Source organism: Dendropsophus ebraccatus, chromosome 3 (genome assembly GCF_027789765.1).
Source record: "Dendropsophus ebraccatus isolate aDenEbr1 chromosome 3, aDenEbr1.pat, whole genome shotgun sequence".
NCBI classification, from domain to species: domain Eukaryota; kingdom Metazoa; phylum Chordata; class Amphibia; order Anura; family Hylidae; genus Dendropsophus; species Dendropsophus ebraccatus.
Window position 1 is genome coordinate 188011464 of NC_091456.1, and position 22550 is coordinate 188034013.

At 42.7% G+C, this 22550-nt stretch overlaps 2 protein-coding genes across 2 annotated transcripts in view; both read right to left on the minus strand.

Annotated features, from left to right (window-relative positions):
- LOC138786743 (oocyte zinc finger protein XlCOF22-like) overlaps nt 1-22550 on the minus strand; it is a 148125-nt gene that overhangs the window by 103904 nt on the left and 21671 nt on the right. The window lies entirely within an intron of this gene.
- LOC138786738 (oocyte zinc finger protein XlCOF7.1-like) lies at nt 19541-22336 on the minus strand. The gene has a single exon (XM_069963749.1). The coding sequence runs from the start codon at nt 22157-22159 to the stop codon at nt 20447-20449; it is 1713 nt and encodes a 570-aa protein (XP_069819850.1). The 5' UTR covers nt 22160-22336; the 3' UTR covers nt 19541-20446.

Consider the following 22550-nt stretch of genomic DNA (forward strand, 5'->3'; position numbering starts at 1 on the left):
ACACGGAGCACCAACTGCATAGTACTGCTGAACTACTGAAATACATCTGTATATGTCTATGGGGCACCCTGGGGGAGGTGCATGGGTAGGCCATCTTATGGACAGAATCACCAAAAAGCAGGACAGCAGAGAATAGAGGAGGGGGCCTGATTATAGCTCTATGGGTTAACACACGGAGCTGCTGTCAGTAACCTAGACGCAGATAACGTCAAAAAGGGGCCAGCGGTGTCGATGTCCATGTAGCAAAAAATGTGAAAACTTAGTGTGACCAAGTGTCAAAGAGGAGTAGCGGCCAAGGATGAGATGTGCCAGAGAGCCGCAAATCCTCTTTGACATGCAATCTTAGTTTGAATGAACATTTTCTGCTACCTGGATGAATAAGCCACAGGTACCCGGTTGAATAGGGTGCTGTGACCGATATAACACTGTCAGCAACTCGCTTTGGGTCAGATTGCTGACAGATTCCCTTCAAACATCTAAAAAGCATTGATTTCACAGTTAAATATTTCCCATATTCTGATCATGAAAATCACTTCTCCCCTGTGTTAATTCTTAAATGTCTAACAAGGATAAAGTTCAAATCAAAACATTTTCCACATTCTGAACATGAAAATGGCTTCTTTATGGTGAAGATTTGATTTCTGATTAAACCGTTTCCCACATTACGAACATGAAAATGGCTTCTCTGCTGTGTGAATTCTTGGATATTGAAAAAGATTTGATTTCCGAGTAAAACATACCCCACGTTCTGAACATAAAAATAACATCTCTCCTGTTTGTTTGTTTTTTGTGCTACAAGATCTGTTTTCTGAGCGAAACATTTCTCAAATTCTAGAGTAAACTAAATTTCTGTTGATATTAATACTACAAACATTCACTGCATTAACACAGCATCACCCCCGCATGAGTTCTCTGATGTTTAATAAGAACATATTTTCCTTTATGATTATTAACAATCTTTTATATTCATTTACCTCATTCTGAACAAAAAATTGATTCTTCCTTTAGTGAGTTTTTTGATGTGTAATAAGAGCTGATTTACAAGTAAAACATCTTCCACATCTTCCAGCATGAGAATGGCTTCTCCCCAGTGTGAGTTTTTTGATGGTTAACAAGGGTTGATTTCAGAGCAAAATATTTCCACATTCTGAACATGAAAATGGCTTCTCCCCTGTGTGAATGTTTTTATGATGAAGATTTTATTACTTCACCATAAAAACCTATGTGAGTTCTTTGATGTCTAACAAGATGTGATTTGTGATAAAAACCTTTATCACATTCTGAACATAAAAATGGCTCTGTGTGAATGTTTTTATGGTAAAGAAGATTTGATTTTGATTTAAAATATTTCCCACATTCTGAACATGAAAAGGGCTTCTCCCCTGTGTGAGTTCTTTGGTGGTCAAGAAGATGTGATTTCCGAGTAAAACATTTTTCACATTCTGAACATGAAAATGGCCTTTCCCCTGTGTGAGTTATTTGATGTCTAACAAGATGTGTTTTCCGACTAAAACATTTTCCACATTCTGAACATGAAAAGGGCTTCTCCCCTGTGTGAGTTCTTTGGTGGTCAACAAGCTTTGATTTCGTAGTAAAACATTTCCCACATTCCGAACATGAAACTGCCTTCTCCCCTGTAAAAATTTGTTTGTGGGTAAAGCATGAGGGTGTATCTGGGACAGTGGACGGCTCCTCATATGTATCTTGTGTGATATGATCCTCTGAGGAGATCTGATGTCCCCCTGAGCTCCTGGTAGAATCATCTGCAAAGGAGAAAACAGCATTTCTGTTACTTCGGAGTAATAGAACCGTAACCCCTTCCTCCAAAATGACGTCAAGGGACGTCATGAAAAGCAGTGCCAGACTCCCTCATGACGTCCCTGGATGTCATACTATCCCTGCCTCCCCCCTCTGTCCTTTGGTGAGATCAAGCAGCCGGAGGAGGCTGCCGAACATCGCCTCCTCCCGCCGCTACTGTCCGGAGAGGAGACGCACTCCCCACCGAACAGTTATCACCATAGACACTCCGGTCGGTGCAACTGCAGCGTCTATGGGGAATTCTGAGTGAGATTCGCTCCCCCGGAAATGATCATGTGGCTCCGGGGGTAACCATAGCAACCCACACGCTGCCCAGTGCGTCTATGTTGCTATGTTGTCTAATCATAAGGCCACTGCTGTGAAGCAGGGACCTGATCATAAGTACTGTATGAGCTGTCAGTGTAAAACTGACAGCTGATACAGTTATAATGCATTACAGCACAGATATATGTGTGTGTGTGTGTGTGAAAAATAAGTAAAAAAACACACACAATAAAAATTAATCAATAAATAAATATAAATAAGTAAACATACAAATTCCCTATCCCCCCATTATAAATGATCTCCTATAAATAAAATACACATATTTGGTATCGCACCATCCGTAATCACCCCCTCTAATACCCTGTTACATTAATTATCCCGCCTGATTAACGCCGTAAAAAAAAGAAAAACGAACCAAAATGACATTTTTTTGTTAATCCCGCCCCCTAAAATATATAAAAAAAGCTATAAAAACGTCACATGTACCCAAAAGGCGTACCACTAAAAGCGTCAGCTTATGCCGCAAAAAAAAAGCCCTCACATAATTCCTTTGTCATAAAAATCTACATTTTACTGCTTTTACAATATGCAAGACACAAGCTGTATTTATAGTATAAATGCCATAAACTATAACAAAAGATATCACTGTAATCGTACCGACCTGACGAATAATGATAACATGTCATATGTAATGTATAGTAACCGCTATATAACATGTAATATGTAACGTATAGTAACCGCAATATAACATGTAATATGTAACGTATAGTAACCGCTATATAACATGTCATATGTAACGTATAGTAACCGCTATATAGCATGTCATATGTAACATATAGTAACCGCTATATAACATGTCATATGTAACGTATAGTAACCGCTATATAACATGTCATATGTAACGTATAGTAACCGCTATATAACATGTCATATGTAACGTATAGTAACCGCTATATAACATGTCATATGTAACGTATAGTAACCGCTATATAACATGTCATATGTAACGTATAGTAACCGCTATATAACATGGATATCACTGTAATCGTACCGACCTGACGAATAACGATAACACGTCATATGTATTGTATAGTAAACAGAGTACAAAAAACATAATGCTAAATTGTGTTTTTTATTAGTACCACCTCTTAAAAAATTTAATAAAACATGATGAGGGTGTCACATGTCCCCCAGAATGGTACAGATGGAAACGTCAACTTGTCTTGCTAAAATATTTTGCACCGCAAGTCCTCTGTGACATGACATAATTTCTATAAAAAACTGAAATAACAAAAGCCCCCAAAATTCCCCAGGTCTCTGTCATGGTTGAGGCCTGTGGTTGAGTCAGGTGACGCACTGCGGCCACATATGGGAGATTTCTAGAAACACTGGAATAAGGGGAATAAATATGGAGTTCCATTTCTCATTTAGTATTTGCCGTGTTAGAGGGAAAATGAATTAAAATGAAAAAGCTGCCAGAAGAATGTCATTTTTATATTTTCACTCCACTTGCTTAAATTTCTGCGAAACACCTAAAGGGTTAATAAACTTATGAAATGTTACTTTGAATACTTTGAGGGGTGCAGTTTTTAGAGTGTAGGGATTTATGGGGGTAACTAACATACAGGCCCCACAAATCCACTTCAGAACTGAACTGGTCCCTAATAATATCTGAATTTGAAATTTTCCAGAAAATTTGAAAAATTGCTGCAAAATTTCGAAGCCCTCTAACATCCTAACAAGTAAAAGGACATTCACCAAATTACGTCACCATAAGGCAGACATGTTGTAGATGTTGCAGTAATAAGTAGTTTATGTGGCATGACTATGTTTCATAGAAAAAGATAATTTTGAATATAAAGAAACGTAAATTTTTTTAAAAACTGAGTGTATCAACCAAAGTATACCACAAACATAAAGAGGAATATGTCACGAAAAAATAGTCTCAGAATAACGGCGATAGTTAAAAGCATCGCAGAGTTATAACTACATAAAGTGAGACAGGTCAGATTTGAAAAATAGGTCCCGGCATTAAGGCCAAAACAGGCTGAGGAGGCAAAGGGTTAAACATATTGCAGACATGGAAAGTTACTCTTTTTTATGTAACATAATAAGAATGATCAGATCTGTTCCCATCCACAGGAAGTGTCATGGAGAAGAATCTAGAAGCTGGAGGCCGGGGAGATGACGTCCTTAGTAGGAAAAGTAATGGAAACTCTTCTCAAATAAAACATAGGACTACTGACCCCCTACATATCGATAACATATTAGAAAGACATCGATCGGACAATGATCGGTTCATCGGCTTCTTGTTGTCTTTATTACATGGAACGATAATCGGGTGAATCTGCAGATTATCACTCCGTGTAATAGAGCCCTAAGTGTCCGTATGTTCATATAGTTCATGCAGGTAACATGTAACTGAGCGTGTATACACAGCACCAGCATTTAGTTCCCGCACAGACTGCCCCAATACTGTATATGTAGGATGTATAAACGATTGGTTCATATAGTTTATGCAAAGCCGATCCTGGTTGCTGTATCTGCAGAGTGGATAACATGATCATACATAGTACAAGTACATAGACGACAAGATGGTCACTATAAATAGTTACAGCCGGTGACTGAGGAGAATGTGTGAGTGTTCTCTGCATTTAGTGGCCACTACTCACCTGGGTGGTTACCTGTAGTGATGTCCTCCTTATACTGCTCATCACTGCTCACATCTGTCTCTTCTTTTAACCTTATGTCTGTATCATTAATAGGGATCAGATCCATTCTTGTAGTTATGTCCTCCTTATACTGCTCATCACTGCCGTATTCTGTCTCTATTTTAATTATTTGTATAGCGTTAATACAGTTGAGATCCTTCCATGTTGTGATGTCCTTATACTGCTCATCACTGCTGTCATCTGTCTCTTCTTTTACCCTTATGTCTGTATCATTAATAGGGATCAGATCCATTCTTGTAGTGATGTCCTCCTTATACTGCTCATCACTGCTGTCATCTGTCTCTTCTTCTTTTACCATAATGTCTGTATCATCAATATAGTTCAGATCCTTCCCTGTAGTGATGTCCTCCTTATACTGCTCATCACTGCTCACAATAGTTGTTGGAGCATTAATAGTGTTCCCATCTTCCCCCTGATTCATAAGATGTGAGAGAAATATTGTAAAAGTCATCAGACAGGAGGAGAAGTCAGGTGGGATGTACAGATCATAGGGAACATCTCCATCTACCTGATCCTGATCCTGTGGGAGAAGAGGACGGGGACATCTCTCTGGTGCTGTTCTCTTACTGGATCTGACTGGAGGGAACACATACAGAGACTGAATTCATTCTTTCCATCCAGATAATACAGAGAGGAGGTGTGTATATAGTCCTGTCTATTACCTGCTGATGGGAGGGGCTGCTGATCCTCCAGCATCACATCCTTGTACTGATCCTTGTGTCCTTCTACATACTCCCACTCCTCCATGGAGAAATAGACCGCCACGTCCTGACACCTTATAGGAACCTGACACACACAATGATCACACAGTCATCCCCCCCACCCCTCCAGTGGTGTTACTGTATAATGTCCCAGCATTCCCAGCAGCCACAGTCTCACCTCTCCACTCAGCAGCTCCACCATCTTGTTGGTGACTTCTAGGATCTTCTCTTCCTCCATTTCCTCATGTATCAGGGGCCCCGGGATTGGGCTCAGGGTTCTTCCCCATCGTTCACACCCAGGGGCCCCACAGCGCCCACTAGAGGACTTCTTTACTACTGTGTAATCCTGTGTATGGAGAGACACATTACTATCACTCCATCCATTCCCAGAATTCCTCACCTCGTTTTTTTCCTCCTCCCGTTTAAAACGCCTTGCATTTTTTCACCTAAAGACCCATATGAACCCTTTTTTTGTACGCCAGAAGAAAATTATACATGAAGTGAAATTGAAAATAAAACGCAATATTTTTTATTTGGGGTGTTTACGCCATGCGCCCTATGGTAAAACAGACATGTTATCCATGTTCCTCAAATCAGTACGATTATGGCGATATGTAACATATGTTCCATAAAATTGCTCTATTGTGATCTTTATAACGCTTTTATCCTTTGGACTATGGGGCTGTATGAGGTCTAATGTTTTTTTCCGCCATGAACTGTACTTTCTATCGGTACCATACTTGCGTATATGCAACTTTTTGATCGCTTTTTATCACAATTTTTCTGGATTTGATGAAACCAAAAATGTGCAATTTTGCAATTTGGATTTTTTTTGCCGTTTACTGTGTGCGATCGGAAATGTGATAATTTATAAGTTCGGAGGATTACGCACGCGGCGATACCAAATATGTTTATTTATTTATATTTATAAAATGGGAAAAGGGGGGCGATTCTGACTTTTATTCGGGAAAGGGAATTTTTATTACTAAAAACACATACATAATTAGAAGCCCCCTTGGGGACTCCTATACACACAGCACTGATCCCCCTGGGGGACTCCTATATACATAGCACTGGTCCCCCTGGGGGACTTCTATATACACAGCACTGATCCCCCTGGGGGACTTCTATATACACAGCACTGATCTCCCATTGAGATCAATGCTGTGTAAATAATACAGCACTGATCCATTAGACTGTTATTCCATAGATAAGAATGATGTCATGATGACATCACTCCCAGAATCCCTCACCTCTCCAGTCCTATCCATCTGTTATTCCATAGATAAGAATGATGTCATGATGACATCACTCCCAGAATCCCTCACCTCCCCAGTCCTATCCATCTGTTATTCCATAGATAAGAATGATGTCATGATGACATCACTCCCAGAATCCCTCACCTCCCCAGTCCTATCCATCTGTTATTCCATAGATAAGAATGATGTCATGATGACATCACTCCCAGAATCCCTCACCTCCCCAGTCCTATCCATCTGTTATTCCATAGATAAGAATGATGTCATGATGACATCACTCCCAGAATCCCTCACCTCCCCAGTAAGCAGGAAGAGTATGTGTAGGGTGAGGGTTATTATCCTCTCGGCCATCTTGTCTCTGTCTCTCTCCATGGTTGATGGGTCGGTCTCTTATATAGAAGATATCAGCAGAGGATCCTGGAGAGATGAATAGAAAGTAGAGGATACAATGTATAATAAAGAATGGGAAGAAAAAGTACAACAAACCCGGCACAGGGATAGGAAGAAACAAGTTATGAATGTGTAAGATGTTTGAGCTCTTGTGATGCATCAGAGAAAGAAAGAAAGAAAGAAAGAAAGAAAGAAAGAAAGAAAGAAAAAACCCTTCATCCTCACAGTCCTGAAGGGGTTAATCCTTCCGCTGTCCCCCAGCTCCTTCCCTCCACCTGCAGAGCTGTATAGGAGCCGTGTGCTTCCCCTGTGCTTCCAGGACCTGCCATGATGTCACAGTCATGTGATCAGTCACATGGAGGAGGAGGAATCACATGATCAGGGGCTGCTGCTCAGTGTATGCAGGACTCTGCTGTGCTGGATGAGCTGAAGTGATGTGTATGCAGCAGAGCTGTGTGTGTGTGATGTGTGTTGAGCAGAGCTGTGTATGTGTGTGTTATATATGCCTGCAGCAGAGCCCTGTGTGTAATGTACATGTGGCTGAGCTGTATATGTGTGTAATGCACATGTAGCTGAGCTGTATATGTGTAATGTACATGTAGCTGAGCTGTATATGTGTAATGTACATGTAGCTGAGCTGTATGTGTGTAATGTACATGTAGCTGAGCTGTATATGTGTAATGTACATGTAGCTGAGCTGTATGTGTGTAATGTACATGTAGCTGAGCTGTATGTGTGTAATGTACATGTAGCTGAGCTGTATGTGTGTAATGTACATGTAGCTGAGCTGTATATGTGTAATGTACATGTAGCTGAGCTGTATATGTGTAATGTACATGTAGCTGAGCTGTATGTGTGTAATGTACATGTAGCTGAGCTGTATATGTGTAATGTACATGTAGCTGAGCTGTATGTGTGTAATGTACATGTAGCTGAGCTGTATGTGTGTAATGTACATGTAGCTGAGCTGTATGTGTGTAATGTACATGTAGCTGAGCTGTATATGTGTAATGTACATGTAGCTGAGCTGTATATGTGTAATGTACATGTAGCTGAGCTGTATGTGTGTAATGTACATGTAGCTGAGCTGTATATGTGTAATGTACATGTAGCTGAGCTGTATGTGTGTAATGTACATGTAGCTGAGCTGTATATGTGTGTAATGTACATGTAGCTGAGCTGTATATGTGTAATGTACATGTAGCTGAGCTGTATGTGTGTAATGTACATGTAGCTGAGCTGTATGTGTGTAATGTACATTTAGCTGAGCTGTATATGTGTAATGTACATGTAGCTGAGCTGTATGTGTGTAATGTACATGTAGCTGAGCTGTATGTGTGTAATGTACATGTAGCTGAGCTGTATATGTGTAATGTACATGTAGCTGAGCTGTATATGTGTAATGTACATGTAGCTGAGCTGTATATGTGTAATGTACATGTAGCTGAGCTGTATATATGTGTAATGTACATGTAGCTGAGCTGTATGTGTGTAATGTACATGTAGCTGAGCTGTATATGTGTAATGTACATGTAGCTGAGCTGTATATGTGTAATGTACATGTAGCTGAGCTGTATATGTGTAATGTACATGTAGCTGAGCTGTATATGTGTGTAATGTACATGTAGCTGAGCTGTATGTGTGTAATGTACATGTAGCTGAGCTGTATATGTGTGTAATGTACATGTAGCTGAGCTGTATGTGTGTAATGTACATGTAGCTGAGCTGTATGTGTGTAATGTACATGTAGCTGAGCTGTATATGTGTAATGTACATGTTGCTGAGCTGTATGTGTACACAGTAGAGCTGTATATGTGTAATGTACATGTAGCTAAGCTGTATGTGTACACAGTAGAGCTGTATGTGTCTAATGTACATGTACATGTAGTGACCGGAGGAGCAGCCGGTCACTTGCTAGGTGGTAATGTGTGACTCCACGCCGGAGGTGTTTGGCTGAGCTACAGCCGGACCTTGGGGTGTTACTTTGTGACGCCAGTGCCAGATTGGCACACAGGTGTGAGGGCACCCCTGCTTTTAGTTGACAAGGCCAGTTGTACCTTTTTCCCCTGTGGTCAGTGTCCTGCCGGGTTGCTAACCCTTGGGATAGTGTGATCATGGATGGCCAGAGCGGGGTAGCTACCCTCCCACCCTACTGTGTGTTGTGTCGGTGGAAGGCGAAAGATCACAGAGTCTCTTTAACTTAAGCTCGTTTTTACTGAAGAGTACATGCTTGAGGCAAGGTTACACAATTATGATGTCTCTCTTGATAAAGCACTCAAAATACTTGACAATAGTTCCAGACAAATACTTGATAATATAGCAACTGAATCTGCAGTAGGGATGTAGTGTTGATACAAGAAAAAGAGTAGTGGAGAGGAGAGGAGGATGTCACGAGAGTCCCAACCCAAGCAGTACTTTACTCTGCCGGGATGTTAGAGGATGAGGTAGCATACTTAGAAGAAGAAGATCTGTGCCCGTGTATTGACCTTGAATAGTCTTCACACCACCTTATGCCCACTAGACTCAGCTGAACCTTCCTAGAGGGTGACACAGGCCCCAGACATTGTTACCTGGGATGAGCGGAATGCTGAGGGTTCCCTACTGACACCCATGCTGCGAGATAGAGTTCCTAGGCTTATCGCAACTTTGCTCTATCCGGATCAGTTTCTAGCTCTTTGGCTTTTGTCGTGGATACTGTCCAGCTCTTTTACTCTACTTGTTCATGGCGTGGGTTGAGGTTGACTTGGACTTGTCCTCTCTTAAGAGGGGTTTAACAGTGAATAGTGTTGTGTAGCGTTACTAGTAAGAAAGTTGTCAGAGGTGTACTGTCTTGCTTCCTACCCATACGAGGTTCTAGCTAAGACTGACCCTTGAGGAGTAAGGGGACCTGGCAGAGGGAAAGGGCCAGAGAGGACCACTATAGAGAGCTATCTAGCTTGTGTCCTTCCTCTACAATGTCCAACACAAAAGACCCTTCCTCCACCCATGTGACTTCCTATCTCCCAGCATCTAAGGTGCGCTGTGAGTGGGTGAAGAGTGCAAACAAAAGAAGTAAAGAGAGAGTTGGGAACAGGTTCCCATTGGTCTACAGATTCGTGTAACACAGAAAAACAATAACCCTTAATATACTTCAGCTGTGCAGCTTCCAAATACACATAACTAATACAGCGACATCTAGTGGGGAAACTTTAGTACTACTTTCATCACCACACAAGTACAATAAGTACAGACTTTTGCAAAGGGTGTATGTAACTGTAGCAGCCATGGTAGGATACCATAGTATGTGTACACAGTAGAGCTGTATATGTGTAATGTACATGTAGCTGAGCTGTATATGTATAATGTACATGTAGCTGAGCTGTATATGTGTAATATACATGTAGCTGAGCTGTATGTGTACACAGTAGAGCTGTATGTGTGTAATGTACATGTAGCTGAGCTGTATGTGTACACAGTAGAGCTGTATGTGTGTAATGTACATGTAGCTGAGCTGTATGTGTACACAGTAGAGCTGTATATGTGTAATGTACATGTAGCTGAGCTGTATATGTGTAATGTACATGTAGCTGAGCTGTATGTGTGTAATGTACATGTAGCTGAGCTGTATGTGTACACAGTAGAGCTGTATATGTGTAATGTACATGTAGCTGAGCTGTATATGTGTAATGTACATGTAGCTGAGCTGTATGTGTACACAGTAGAGCTGTATATGTGTAATGTACATGTAGCTGAGCTGTATATGTGTAATGTACATGTAGCTGAGCTGTATATGTGTAATTATGATATACACATAATTAGGGATATTTTGCTTGCGGGTGGAATTTATGTAAATCGTAAGAAGTTCCAGATCTAGTTATATTATATCATGGGGAATATATTAATTTCCTCATTTTAATTTACTGAAACAAAAGCCGCCCCCGGTGGTGGGTACCGTACACCCCAACAACATGTCACTGTATCTATAACTTGTCTTGTGACCTTGAGCATCAGTTACAGCTGACAGTGACGTCTTCTGCTGGTTACAAGTCTTATTGTCTGCTGAGGCATGGCATCCCACTGTACTTGAAGGGCGGCCCCCAGGTCATTGAGGTTCTAGGGTACATAGTTACAAACTAGTGATGAGCGAACATGCTCGTCTGAGCTTGGTACTCGTTCGAGCATTAGGGTACTCGATGGTACTCGTTACTTGGATGAGCATCTCACAATACTCGAGAAAATCTCATCATCCGTTTCCTGTAAGTTTGGGCGCAATTTCTCAGCCAATCAACATGCAGGAGACATTTTGGTACATCCTGCGATCACATGGGACCAATACATGTCGATAGCAGCGATTGGTTTGCCAGATCAGATGACCCTGCCTTTTAAAAATCGCGGCCGGTAGTGCTTGCTTCAGATGTATACTGGAAGAGATTAGGGACAGAGCTGCTGCTTGTCAGAGAGAGTGTTAGGGAGGGAATTAGCTTTCCAGTAGGAAGGGAATACCAGCGAAAAAACCAAACAGCCTATGTAAGGGCTTCAAATCGTTATTTTTTTGTATTACTTCAGACTGCTGGCTGGGACTTGCAGTGCAGCTACCACGATTTCAGCAACATACTTTGCTGATTGGCTGCTGGCAGAAAGGGGACATTAGCTGTAGCATACAGACACCTAAGAAGTGCTCGGTACTCTTTTATTATTTTGTGGCTGGTGGTGCTGCTGTCGTATATTGTATTGCTGTGATTTGTAGTACACCTGTATAGAACTTCACTGCTCATTGTCCTGTGTAACAGGTGCCATAGACCACAGACCACCACTTACACACAGACTCTATAGGACAGCCTCCAAATAGTAGTGTGACCACCAGTATATTTACTTATTTCTGTATTTCTTACTGAAGCCATACCCAAGCTCACTGCTAATTGCCCTGTGTAAGGGGGTGTCACACAGTGTATAGCTGCAGCCACCAACAGATTGTATACCACAGCCTCCAAAAAACTAGAGTGTTCAACAGTATATTTTCTTATTTCTGTATTTGTTACTTAAGGCATATCCAAGCTCACTACTGATTGCCCTGTGTGAGAGAGTGGCAGACAGTATATAGCTGCACTTGCACACCCAGACGCTATACGACTACCTACAATAGTAGTCTTAGTAATATATTTTCTTGGCTTGCTGTGATCTTTAGTGCAGCTGTCTCAGTCTTGACTGTGCAGTGTCCATAAAATGGTGAACCCCAGGCGTAAGGGTCGAGGGCGTGGGGTTCCAAGCGATGCAGTTAGCAGAGGCCGTGGTTCAGGGCAGGGTGACACAGCACCACCCATTGAGGAGGGAGCAGTGGCACACCGCAGATGTTTACTCCCTAGCTTACTCGTGCAACTTACGGGGGCTCAGGGTACACCGCTATTGAAACCGCAGCAGTGTGAACAGGTGATCACGTGGATAGCGGATAATGTGTCCAGTAACTTATCCACCACCCAGTCTTCCACGCAGTCCACCCACGCTACCCAAGGGAGTGGAACCCTTGCTCCAGCAGCTCAGCCTCTTTCCCCACAGCCTGGTCCCTCCAGGGAAAGGAGGGTGTAACGCCTGGAGTCGTGGATCCACTGAACCGTCACTAGCAATGGCACTAACCGCACCAGGGAGCGGAGTCTAAGGGGCCGCTGGTTTTCACCAGAGCCCGCCGTAAGGCGGGATGGGCTTGCTGTGGCAGGCGACCCCCAGGTCGCTACCCCTGGCTTGGTTGCTAGTGACAGCAGGCGAGGCGTGGCAGGAGCAGTAGGCAGAAGAAGAAGAAGTGCAGGCAGAGGTCTGTAGGCGTAACCGCAGGTGGCAGACAGTACTCAGGAACAATGGGTTAAGCAGCGGACAGGAGCTAGGGACCGGGTCAGCGGGCAGGAACTTGGAACAAGGACTGAGGTCATGAACAACAGGGAGCTGGGCCAAACGCTATGGGAAGCATGTAGAGGCTCCAACACCTGTGGTGGGGCAGGGCTATAATTTATAGGAGAGTGTGAATGCAAGAACCAATTAGGGACGAACTGCCCCTTTAACTCTGAGACAGCCGGCGCACGCGCTAGAGGAGGCGGGGACGCGCGCCGGCACAGCGACGGACAGGAGCGAGGCGAGGCGCCCCCAGGGGCCTAAGTGGCAGCAGCGCCGGGTCCCTGCATGTGGACCACTGCGGCTGCAGAACAAGGCGGGACGCCGCCACAGCCCTGACAGAGGGATTCAGATCCACCACCATGCTCCCAGGAACTATTTTCTGGACCCTTCCCTGAGTCTGAGCAACCGGAGCAGTCGATCTGTCCCGATGCTCAAACTATACAGCTAACGCAGTCAGTGAGTGATGAGAGTGGGGATGATGATGAAACGCAGGGCTGTGAAAAAGCGTGGTTAACGCGAAACAGCTGTTGCCTGATCTGTGTTCATCCACGCCATGTAAACTCGTTTGGTGAATAAAGATACTTCTATATTTTTGCTACCTGGGTGAGAGACAGACTTTTTCTTCTTGTATTGGATAGATTATTGCAAGGACTGTGTATCTTTAGTCTGTGCACCACCTGTAGCACGCTCCGAGACATTGGCTACAATACACACTGGAGGATGGAATCCGCTAGCGGTTGTGAGTAGTGCCGAGAAACTTTGTTTGAAATTAAGAGTCAGCCTATTGAGGAGAGGGAACTCTTGCGTGTTAAGACCCTGGCGCACATGGCTGACTTTGTTAGGCTGTCTTTCCCGTGAGCCTCGGGTTAAAAAATTTTTTGACAACACTGATTACTGGGTGTTCACCCTCCTGGACCCTTGGTACAAACAGAACTTTTCCACTCTCATTCCTGCCGAGGAATGCAATATGAGAGTGAATCAATATCAACAGGCCCTGATGAAGAAGCTGAAAATTTACTTCCCATCTGACACCACTAGAGTTCGTAGTTCTGTGGGCCAAAAAGTGGGGAAGAAGAGGGGTGGAGCAGGCAGCTTCTCAAGGGGCAGGGGAACACTTTCCAAGACCTTTGACAGTTTCATGGCAACCCAGCAAGACAGAGTAGGGATGAGGCCTTCAGAAAGATGGTGAGGGAGTACTTTGCTGACCATACCAACGTCCTTCCCGATCACTCTGCTACATACAACTACTGCGTTGCAAAGCTGGATACGTGGCCCGAACTGGCGCTTTACGCCTTGGAGGTGCTTGGCTGCCCTGCCACTAGCGGGTTGGCGTGGGTCTGAGAGAGCGCACTACATGTCTCCGTTGTTCTTTGGATCACCAAATAAAGCAAGTTTATTGAAGCACTGCATCGCTGAGCCCAGGTGAATTTTTTCCAGAGTGGGTCTTCAGTGCAGCTGGTGCCATCATCACTAATAAGCACACCCGCCTGTCAACTGACAGCGCTGACAGGCTGGCGTTTATAAAAATGAACAAAGCCTGGATTTCACCTGAATTCAACTGTCCACCCGGGAAAAGCAGCTCAACATGAAGATTCTTGGTATCTCCTCCTCCTTCAATTCTCAGCCAACATCCAATTCTTCTTCTGCCATGCTGTGTCTGGCATAATTTTTGAAAGGCTCATCTGCTACCGCTTCTACCTTGGTCACTCTGTCATCACCGCCATGCTGTGTTTGCCATAATTTTTGGGTGGCTCATCTGCTACTGCTTCTACCTTGGTCACTCTGTCATCACCGCCATGCTGTGTCTGGCATAATTTTTGGGAGGCTCACCTGCTACCACTTCTACCTCGGTCACTCTGTCATCACCGCCCTGCTGTGTCAGGCCTAATTTTTGGGAGGCTCACTTGCTATCTCACTCACTTTTATTGGTTCTCTGTGTCATCACTGCCATGTTGTCAGGCCTAATTTCTGGGAGGCTCACTTGCTACCTCACTGACTTTTATTGGTTCTCTGTGTCGTCACTGCCATGCTGTGTCAGGCCAAATTTTTGGGAGGCTCACTTGCTAGCTCACTCACTTTTATTGGTTCTCTGTGTCTTCACTGCCATGCTGTTTCAGGCCAAATTTTTGGGAGGCTCACTTGCTACCTCACTCACTTTTATTGGTTCTCTGTGTCCTCACTGCCATGCTGTGTCTGGCCTAATTTTTGGGAGGCTCACTTGCTACCTCATTCACTTTTATTGGTTCTTTGTGTCCTCACTGCCATGCTGTGTCAGGCCTAATTTTTGGGAGGCTCACTTGCTACCTCACTCACATTTAATGGTTCTCTGTGTCCTCACTGCCATGCTGTGTTTGGCATAATTTTTGGGAGGCTCACTTGCTTCCTCACTCACTTTTATTGTTTCTCTATGTCCTCACTGCCATGCTGTGTCAGGCCTAATTTTTGGGAGGCTCACTTGCTACCTCACTCACTTTTAATTGTTCTCTGTGTCCTCACTGCCATGCTGTGTCAGACTAAACTTTGGGGTGGTTCATATGCTACCCTTTGTTTTAATGGTTCACTGTGTTCTCAGTGCCATGCTGTGACAGTTTTTAGGTGTTTCATATGCCTTCCTCTGTTTTAACCAGGCTGTTGCCCAGAATTTGGCATAATGATGCGATTAGGCATCCTCATAGGCAACCGTACATGTTGCCTTCTGATTCCTGTCCATTTCTGTGGTGTTTCCATCATTTTCTGAGGTTGACAGGTTTTCACATGACGTTCCCTCTACCAAACTTAGGTCTCCTGCAAAAATGCTTGAGTTTCCCATTTACTTCAATAGGGTTTGTTACTCGAAACGAGCACCCGAGTATCAAGAAATATTCGTCTCAAGTAACAAGCACCCGAGCATTTTAGTACTCGCTCATCACTATTACAAACCTCTACACAGCTACTCAGCTCATCCCTTTGGTCTTCAATGTGATTCAGGTCTGGACATTACATACCGCTCCAACTGTGAGGTCTACAGCAGCGGCTCCATGTGAGGTCCCCCAGTCTCCAGCAGCTTCTCCATATGAGGTCCTCCACTGTCCAGCAGCCGCTCCATGTGAGGTCCCCCAGTCTCCAGCAGCAGCCGCTCCATGTGAGGTCCCCCGGTCTCCAGCAGCAACTCCATGTGAGGTCCCCCAGTCTCTGGCAGCAGCTCCATGTGAGGTCCCCCGGTCTCCAGCACCAGCCGCTCCATGTGAGGTCCCCCAGTCTCCAGTAGCTGCTCCATGTGAGATCCCCCAGTCTTCAGCAGCAGCCGCTCCACGTGAGGTCCCCCAGTCTCCAGCAGCCGCTTTATGTGAGGTCCCCCAGTCTCCAGCAGCCTCTCCATGTGAGGTCCCCCAGTCTCCAGCAGCCATTCCCTAATGATGCTGTGACCTCAATGAGCTGGAGCATTGTCCTCCGTGAAGATTACATTATGCGGCTGTGTTATTCATGCAGAAACACAATGACTGGATTAGTACCGTAGTATGGGCTGTCTCTGTACTATCCAAACTGTGTAGGGGAGTTCTGAAAGCACAATTTTGCACTTTGGAATTTGTTTGTGCTTACGCCGTTTACCGTCCGTGATCAGGAATGTGATAATTTAATAGATTGGGCAAATACGCACGCAGCAATACCAATGATGTTTATTTATTTTTATTTATAAAATGTGAAAAGGGGAGTGATTCTGACTTTTCTTAGGGGAGAAGATATTTTTATAAAAATTTTTTTTCCCACAAACACTAACTAGAAGATCCCTGGGGGAAAAGACAAGAGAAGATGTTTCTCCACAGATTATGTATTTTCCTGAGGTCTCTGAGGAGGAGATGTACACCCCTCTCACGTCACATAACGCAGTCTACAAGACAATAGTCTCTCCATAATGTATATAAACATATTAACCACAACCCCTCATATCTATTCATGAGCCAATCACAAATCCACTGAACTAACATAGATTTAGCCCAATTTTCACTAACTTCTCAAATCAGTGGCTGAAACCAACTTGGTTATAGATATTTTTCCAGGACAAGTCTTTGAGGAACAGCTAGATGTTATAACCATTCCACATGTTGAAGAAGCAACTCCAACTACGTACGCCAATTTCACCACCTCCGATGATTAATAAGAATCCAAAAGCCTAAAGCCAATAAGCAAAGAAGTAGTCACCCCATACCTTCCATAATAGTGAGGAATAGACTAAAATCTGACTTTTGACTTTCATTTGTATAAACCCCCTAAGAGGTAGCCTATCTGCCAGAGATGGGTTGTCCCTAATGTGATGAAGACCTTGGAAAACACACACACACACAGTGGAACAGGTTATTAGCCTTTTTTTCTATAATGGCTTCAAAGGGGGAACTGTTAAGAATGTGATATTTTGTATATTTAGTGAAGCCAGTACAATATGGAGCTGACCTTCTCAACACGTAGAGATGTTACATTCCGTAAAGCTTGCGTAAGTAAACACTGGTGCTATGTAAGTAACTCCTTTCGTACCGCAGCCAATGAAGTACTAACATGAGCCTTTGAAGGAGAACACCTGCCTTCAGGATATATACACTGGCTGCCATCTTTGAATAAAGGAGATCCACCTTAAAAATCAATGTTTCAGGTTGTTTGATTCTCAGTTCACACAATAATAATTTGTAATTTGGAACAGTCAATTTGACAGCACTCTTGAGGTGCATCCATAACCATCGCTTCCTGGGCCTTGTAGTTCTCCACAAGATTTATTGTGGATTCACAATCTGGATAATGATATTTCAGTGGCTAATAAAACAATAGTGTTGTGCCTATTTGCATATGACTACACCAGGGGAGTGTGCAATGCACTAGCCTTTTCACTTTCTCAACCAGGTGTAATTTTATGGGCACAGGCAGTACTTGTAGTTTTTTCCTTTTCTATATACTGTTTCCCCGAAAATAAGAGATCCTTCAAAAATAAGGCATAGTGGAGGGTTTACAGGATAGCTTAAAATAAGGCATCCACCGAAAGCAAGACCCCCGTCGCCACCATGCCGCTAAGGGGTGGGGCTGTCTGGTTATGCTGGTTTGTGAAGACAACTACTGTACAGTATATGGCTATGTTCACACTACGTAAAAGTATGGCCATACTTTATGCGCCTGTGAACATAGCCTTATCTGCTATGGGATCCCGGCCAGAGCGTATACACATCGTATACGCTCTGGCCGGGATCCCGTGCGGCTCCGCAAAGAACTGACAAACCCTGTCAGTTCACATAATGAAGCGAGCAGCTCCGGCCGCTTGCTTTATTGTGCGCTAGGGGAAGTTCTGATGTGGGCGCGCGCTGATGTGTGCGCATCAGAAAACTACGGCCATAAAGACCATCTGGCTGGTACGGCAGTACCGCCTGGGATGATCTTGGCAGAGACCGGCTGTTCCATGACCCGGCCGGAGTTGACAGCTGCATCTGAATACTAGCTGTCGGGCTTCCCTGGTGTCTAGTGGGGTTGATGGCCCCCCGTGATGGGGTTAGGGAGGGGCGATCCTTGCTTCCAGCACCGTCCGGGGTCCGCGCTGTGATGGCGCTGATCCCGGCTCGGCACTCGATTGCTTTTGGCTGCAGCAGCCGAAAGCAAACGAGTGCCTATCTTGTGGATCTAACTGCATAGATCTCAAAGGGAGATCAGTGTGCATATACTAGAAGTCCCCCAGGGGGAATAACCCTAACCCAAACTTCTAGTATAAGTGTAAAAAAAAAAAAAAAAAAAAAAAAGTGTTATTATTAATAAAAGGCCCCCTCCCCTAGTAAAAGTTTGAATCACGCTTTTCCCATGTTATAAATAAAAATAAATAAATAACCCCCCCATATATACTATATTTTCGAGGACTCAAGACAGCCGAATATTACCCATATATCCGGGAGGTGAAATCAGCCAATGTGGAGAACATTAAGACAAACCACACCGCTAGGTGAGTGACACCTACACTGTATTATTTTTAGACACCGACCATCACTGCGTGGATACAAACAAGGCAGAGGAACGTTTTTGGACTGCTTTACAGTCCATTTGCATATATACCATCACTTAACATAGGAAGAGGGCCAGCAAACACAGAGAGACACTCGGTGTATACTAATACAACTGTTTGTTTTATCCAGCTAGACAGTGTATCTATCTAGCAGAGTAACCTATTCCTCTAGTTGCTGCACTCACACAGGAGCGCAATTAGCAACATTTTCACACAAAAAATAAATAAATAAACATGTTTGGTATTGCCGCATGCGTAATCGCCCAAAATATTAATTTATCACATTCCTGATCTTGCACAGTAAACGGCGTAAGCGCCCAAAAAATACCAAAGTGCAAAATTGCACATTTTTGGTAGCATCAAATCCAGAAAAATTCTAATAAAAAGCGATCAAAAAGCCGCATATGCGCAATCAAGGAACCGATAGAAAGAACACATCATGGCTCAAAAAATGACACCTCACACAGCCACATAGACCAAAGGATAAAAGCGCTATAAGCCTGGGAATAGAGCGATTATAGGGAACATATATTTGTTAACAATGGTATGAATTTTTTACAAGCCATCAGATAAAAGAAAAGTTATACAGTACATGTTACATATTGTTGTAATCGTAACGACTTGAGGAACATGGATAACAAGTCAGTTTTACCCCAGGGCAAAACCCCAAAGAAAAAAAAAAGTGTTGTTTTTTTTTTCAATTTCACCACACATTGAATTTTTTCCTGCTTTTGCAGTGTTCTTTATGAAAAAATTCAGCCTGTTATTGCAAAGTACAATTAGTGACGCAAAAAATAAGGGCTCATGTGGGTTTCTAGGTGGAAAAATGTAACTGCTATGGCCTTTTAGGAACAAGAAGGAAAAAATGAAAACGCAAAAACTGAAAATGGCCACACCCCTATAGCACTGTCCACAAACAATAACATGCAATTTTGAGGGGAGAGACCATGAAGAAATCCTTTATACAGTAAGATACAAAATGTCCACAATATAAGCTGGGAATGTTGATGAGAACTCCTGATATGGAAAGGGGGGGGGGGGTAATATAACTTGAAGAAGATCTTTCATGTGAAATCAGAACTAGATTTTGTTTAAACATTTCCCACATTCTGAGCATGAAAATGACTTCTCCCCTGTGTGATTTCTGAAAAGGAATCTGTCAGCACTTGGACCCGACACAAGTTGCTGACACTGTTATATAGGTCACAGCACTCTATCCAACATGGTACCTGTAATTTTTAAATGATCAACAAGGTTTGACTTAACTTTAAAACAAAAACTAAATTTGTGCTGGAATTAAAAAACTTCACACATTCACTGCATGAACACGGCATCACCCCGTGTGAGTTCTTTGATGTTCAACAAGAGTAGGAATTTCCTTTATGAATTTACAATCCTTTATATTTATTTACCTCATTCTGAACAAGAAAATGGATTCTCCCTTTTGTGAGTTTTTCTATGTGTAATAAGAGCTGATTTCCGATTAAACCATCTTCCACATTCTGAGCATGAGAATGGCTTCTCTCCAGTGTGTGTTATTTGATGGTTAACAAGGGTTAATTTCAGCGCAAAACATTTTCCACATTCAGAACATGAAAATGGCTTCTCCCCTGTGTGAGATCTTTGATGTCCAACAAGATGTGATTTGTGATAAAAACATTTTCCACATTCTGAACATACAAATGGCTTCTTTCCTGTGTGAATGTTTTTATGGTAAAGAAGATTTGATTTCTGACCAAAACATTTTCCACATTCTGAACATAAAAATGGCTTCTCCCCTGTATGAGATCTTTGATGTCTAATAAGATGTGATTTGTGATAAAAACATTTTCCACATTCTGAACATGAAAATGGCTTCTCCCCTGTGTGCATGTTTTTATGGTAAAGAAGATTTGATTCGTGAGCAAAGCATTTTCCACATTCGGAACATGAAAATGGCCTCTCCCCTGTGTGAATTTTTTTATGGTAAAGAAAAGTTGCTTTTTGAGTGAAACACTTGCCACAGTCCGAACATGAAAATGGCTTCTCCCTTTTAGGAATTATCTGATGTCTCTCAAGATTTCTTTTATGAGTATAGCATTTTTCACATTGTGAATATGAAAACTGAGACTTTCCTGTATTTGGTCTCTGATGCTCATCATCTTTTCTGTAAATGTCAGCTTGCTGTGATGAATCAGAAGATAGGACTTGTATAACAGGATCAGATGACAGATTTGATTTGTCAGTAAAACATTTCCCACAATCTGAACATGAAAATAGCTTCTCCCCTGTGTGAATTCTTTGATGGGTAACAAGCTTTGATTTCTGGGTAAAACATTTCCCACATTCTGGACATGAAAATGCCTTCTCCTTTGAGTGAATTTTTAGATGCTTAACAAGCCTTGATTTCTGAGTAAAACATTTACTACATTCTGAACAGGAAAAAGGCTTTTCCCCTGTGTGAGTTTTTTGGTGGTCAAGAAGATGTGATTTCCGAGTAAAACATTTTTCACATTCTGAACATGAAAATGGCTTCTCCCCTGTGTGAACTCTTTGATGGTTAACAAGATGTGATTTCCGAGTAAAACACTTTTCACATTGTGAACACGAAAATGGCCTCTCCCCTGAGTGAATTCTTTGGTGTTCAACAAGTTTTCCTTTCCCTCTAAAACATCTCCCACATTCTGAACATGAAAATGGCTTCTCCGCTGTGTGAATTTTTTGATGGTGAAGAAGACTTGATTTGTCGACAAAACGTTTCCCACACTCTGAGCAAGAAAATGCTTTCTCCTCTATGTGAATTTTCTGATGTCTCTTAAGATATTTTTTAAGAGCAAAGATTTTTTTGCATTGTGAACATGAAAACTGAGTCTTTCCTGTATTTCCTCTTTGATGTTCATCGTCTTCTCTGTAAATGTCAGCTTGCTGTGATGGATCAGAAGATGGGACTTGTATAACAGGATGAGATGAGAGATCTTTGCTGTGAGGGGCTGAGGATGTATCTGGGATAGTGGACGGCTCCTCATATGTATCTTGTGTGATATGATCCTCTGAGGAGATCTGATGTCCCCCTGAGCTCCTGGTAGAATCATCTGCAAAGGAGAAAACACCATTTCTCTTATTTCCCAGTAATAGAAGCTTAAACATATTGCAGACATGGAAAGTTCTGGACCCTGATAAGTCCCTTATAAAGAGCTGATATCTGTTATTACATCTGAGAGTAATGGAGTTATCCAGAATGAGAATAATAGAGCCGATTATCTTATCCTAGAATCATCCCTGCTGATCACTTGTTCTCCCAATGGGAAAAATCTGAGAAATGTGGAGGAGCTCACAATCTACTCCAGGGGACTGAGGTTACCTATACTATGACCAAGGCCGGGGTCACACTGATTTTTTGCAGTCTGTTTAACGTTTTTGTTTCTAAATGGTTCTAACATACACAAAACATATAAAAGTGTAAAAACAACCAATACAGTCCAAGTACAGGAATAAAAAAGATAGGAGTTTTATGAATGTCTCTCTCTCTATATATATA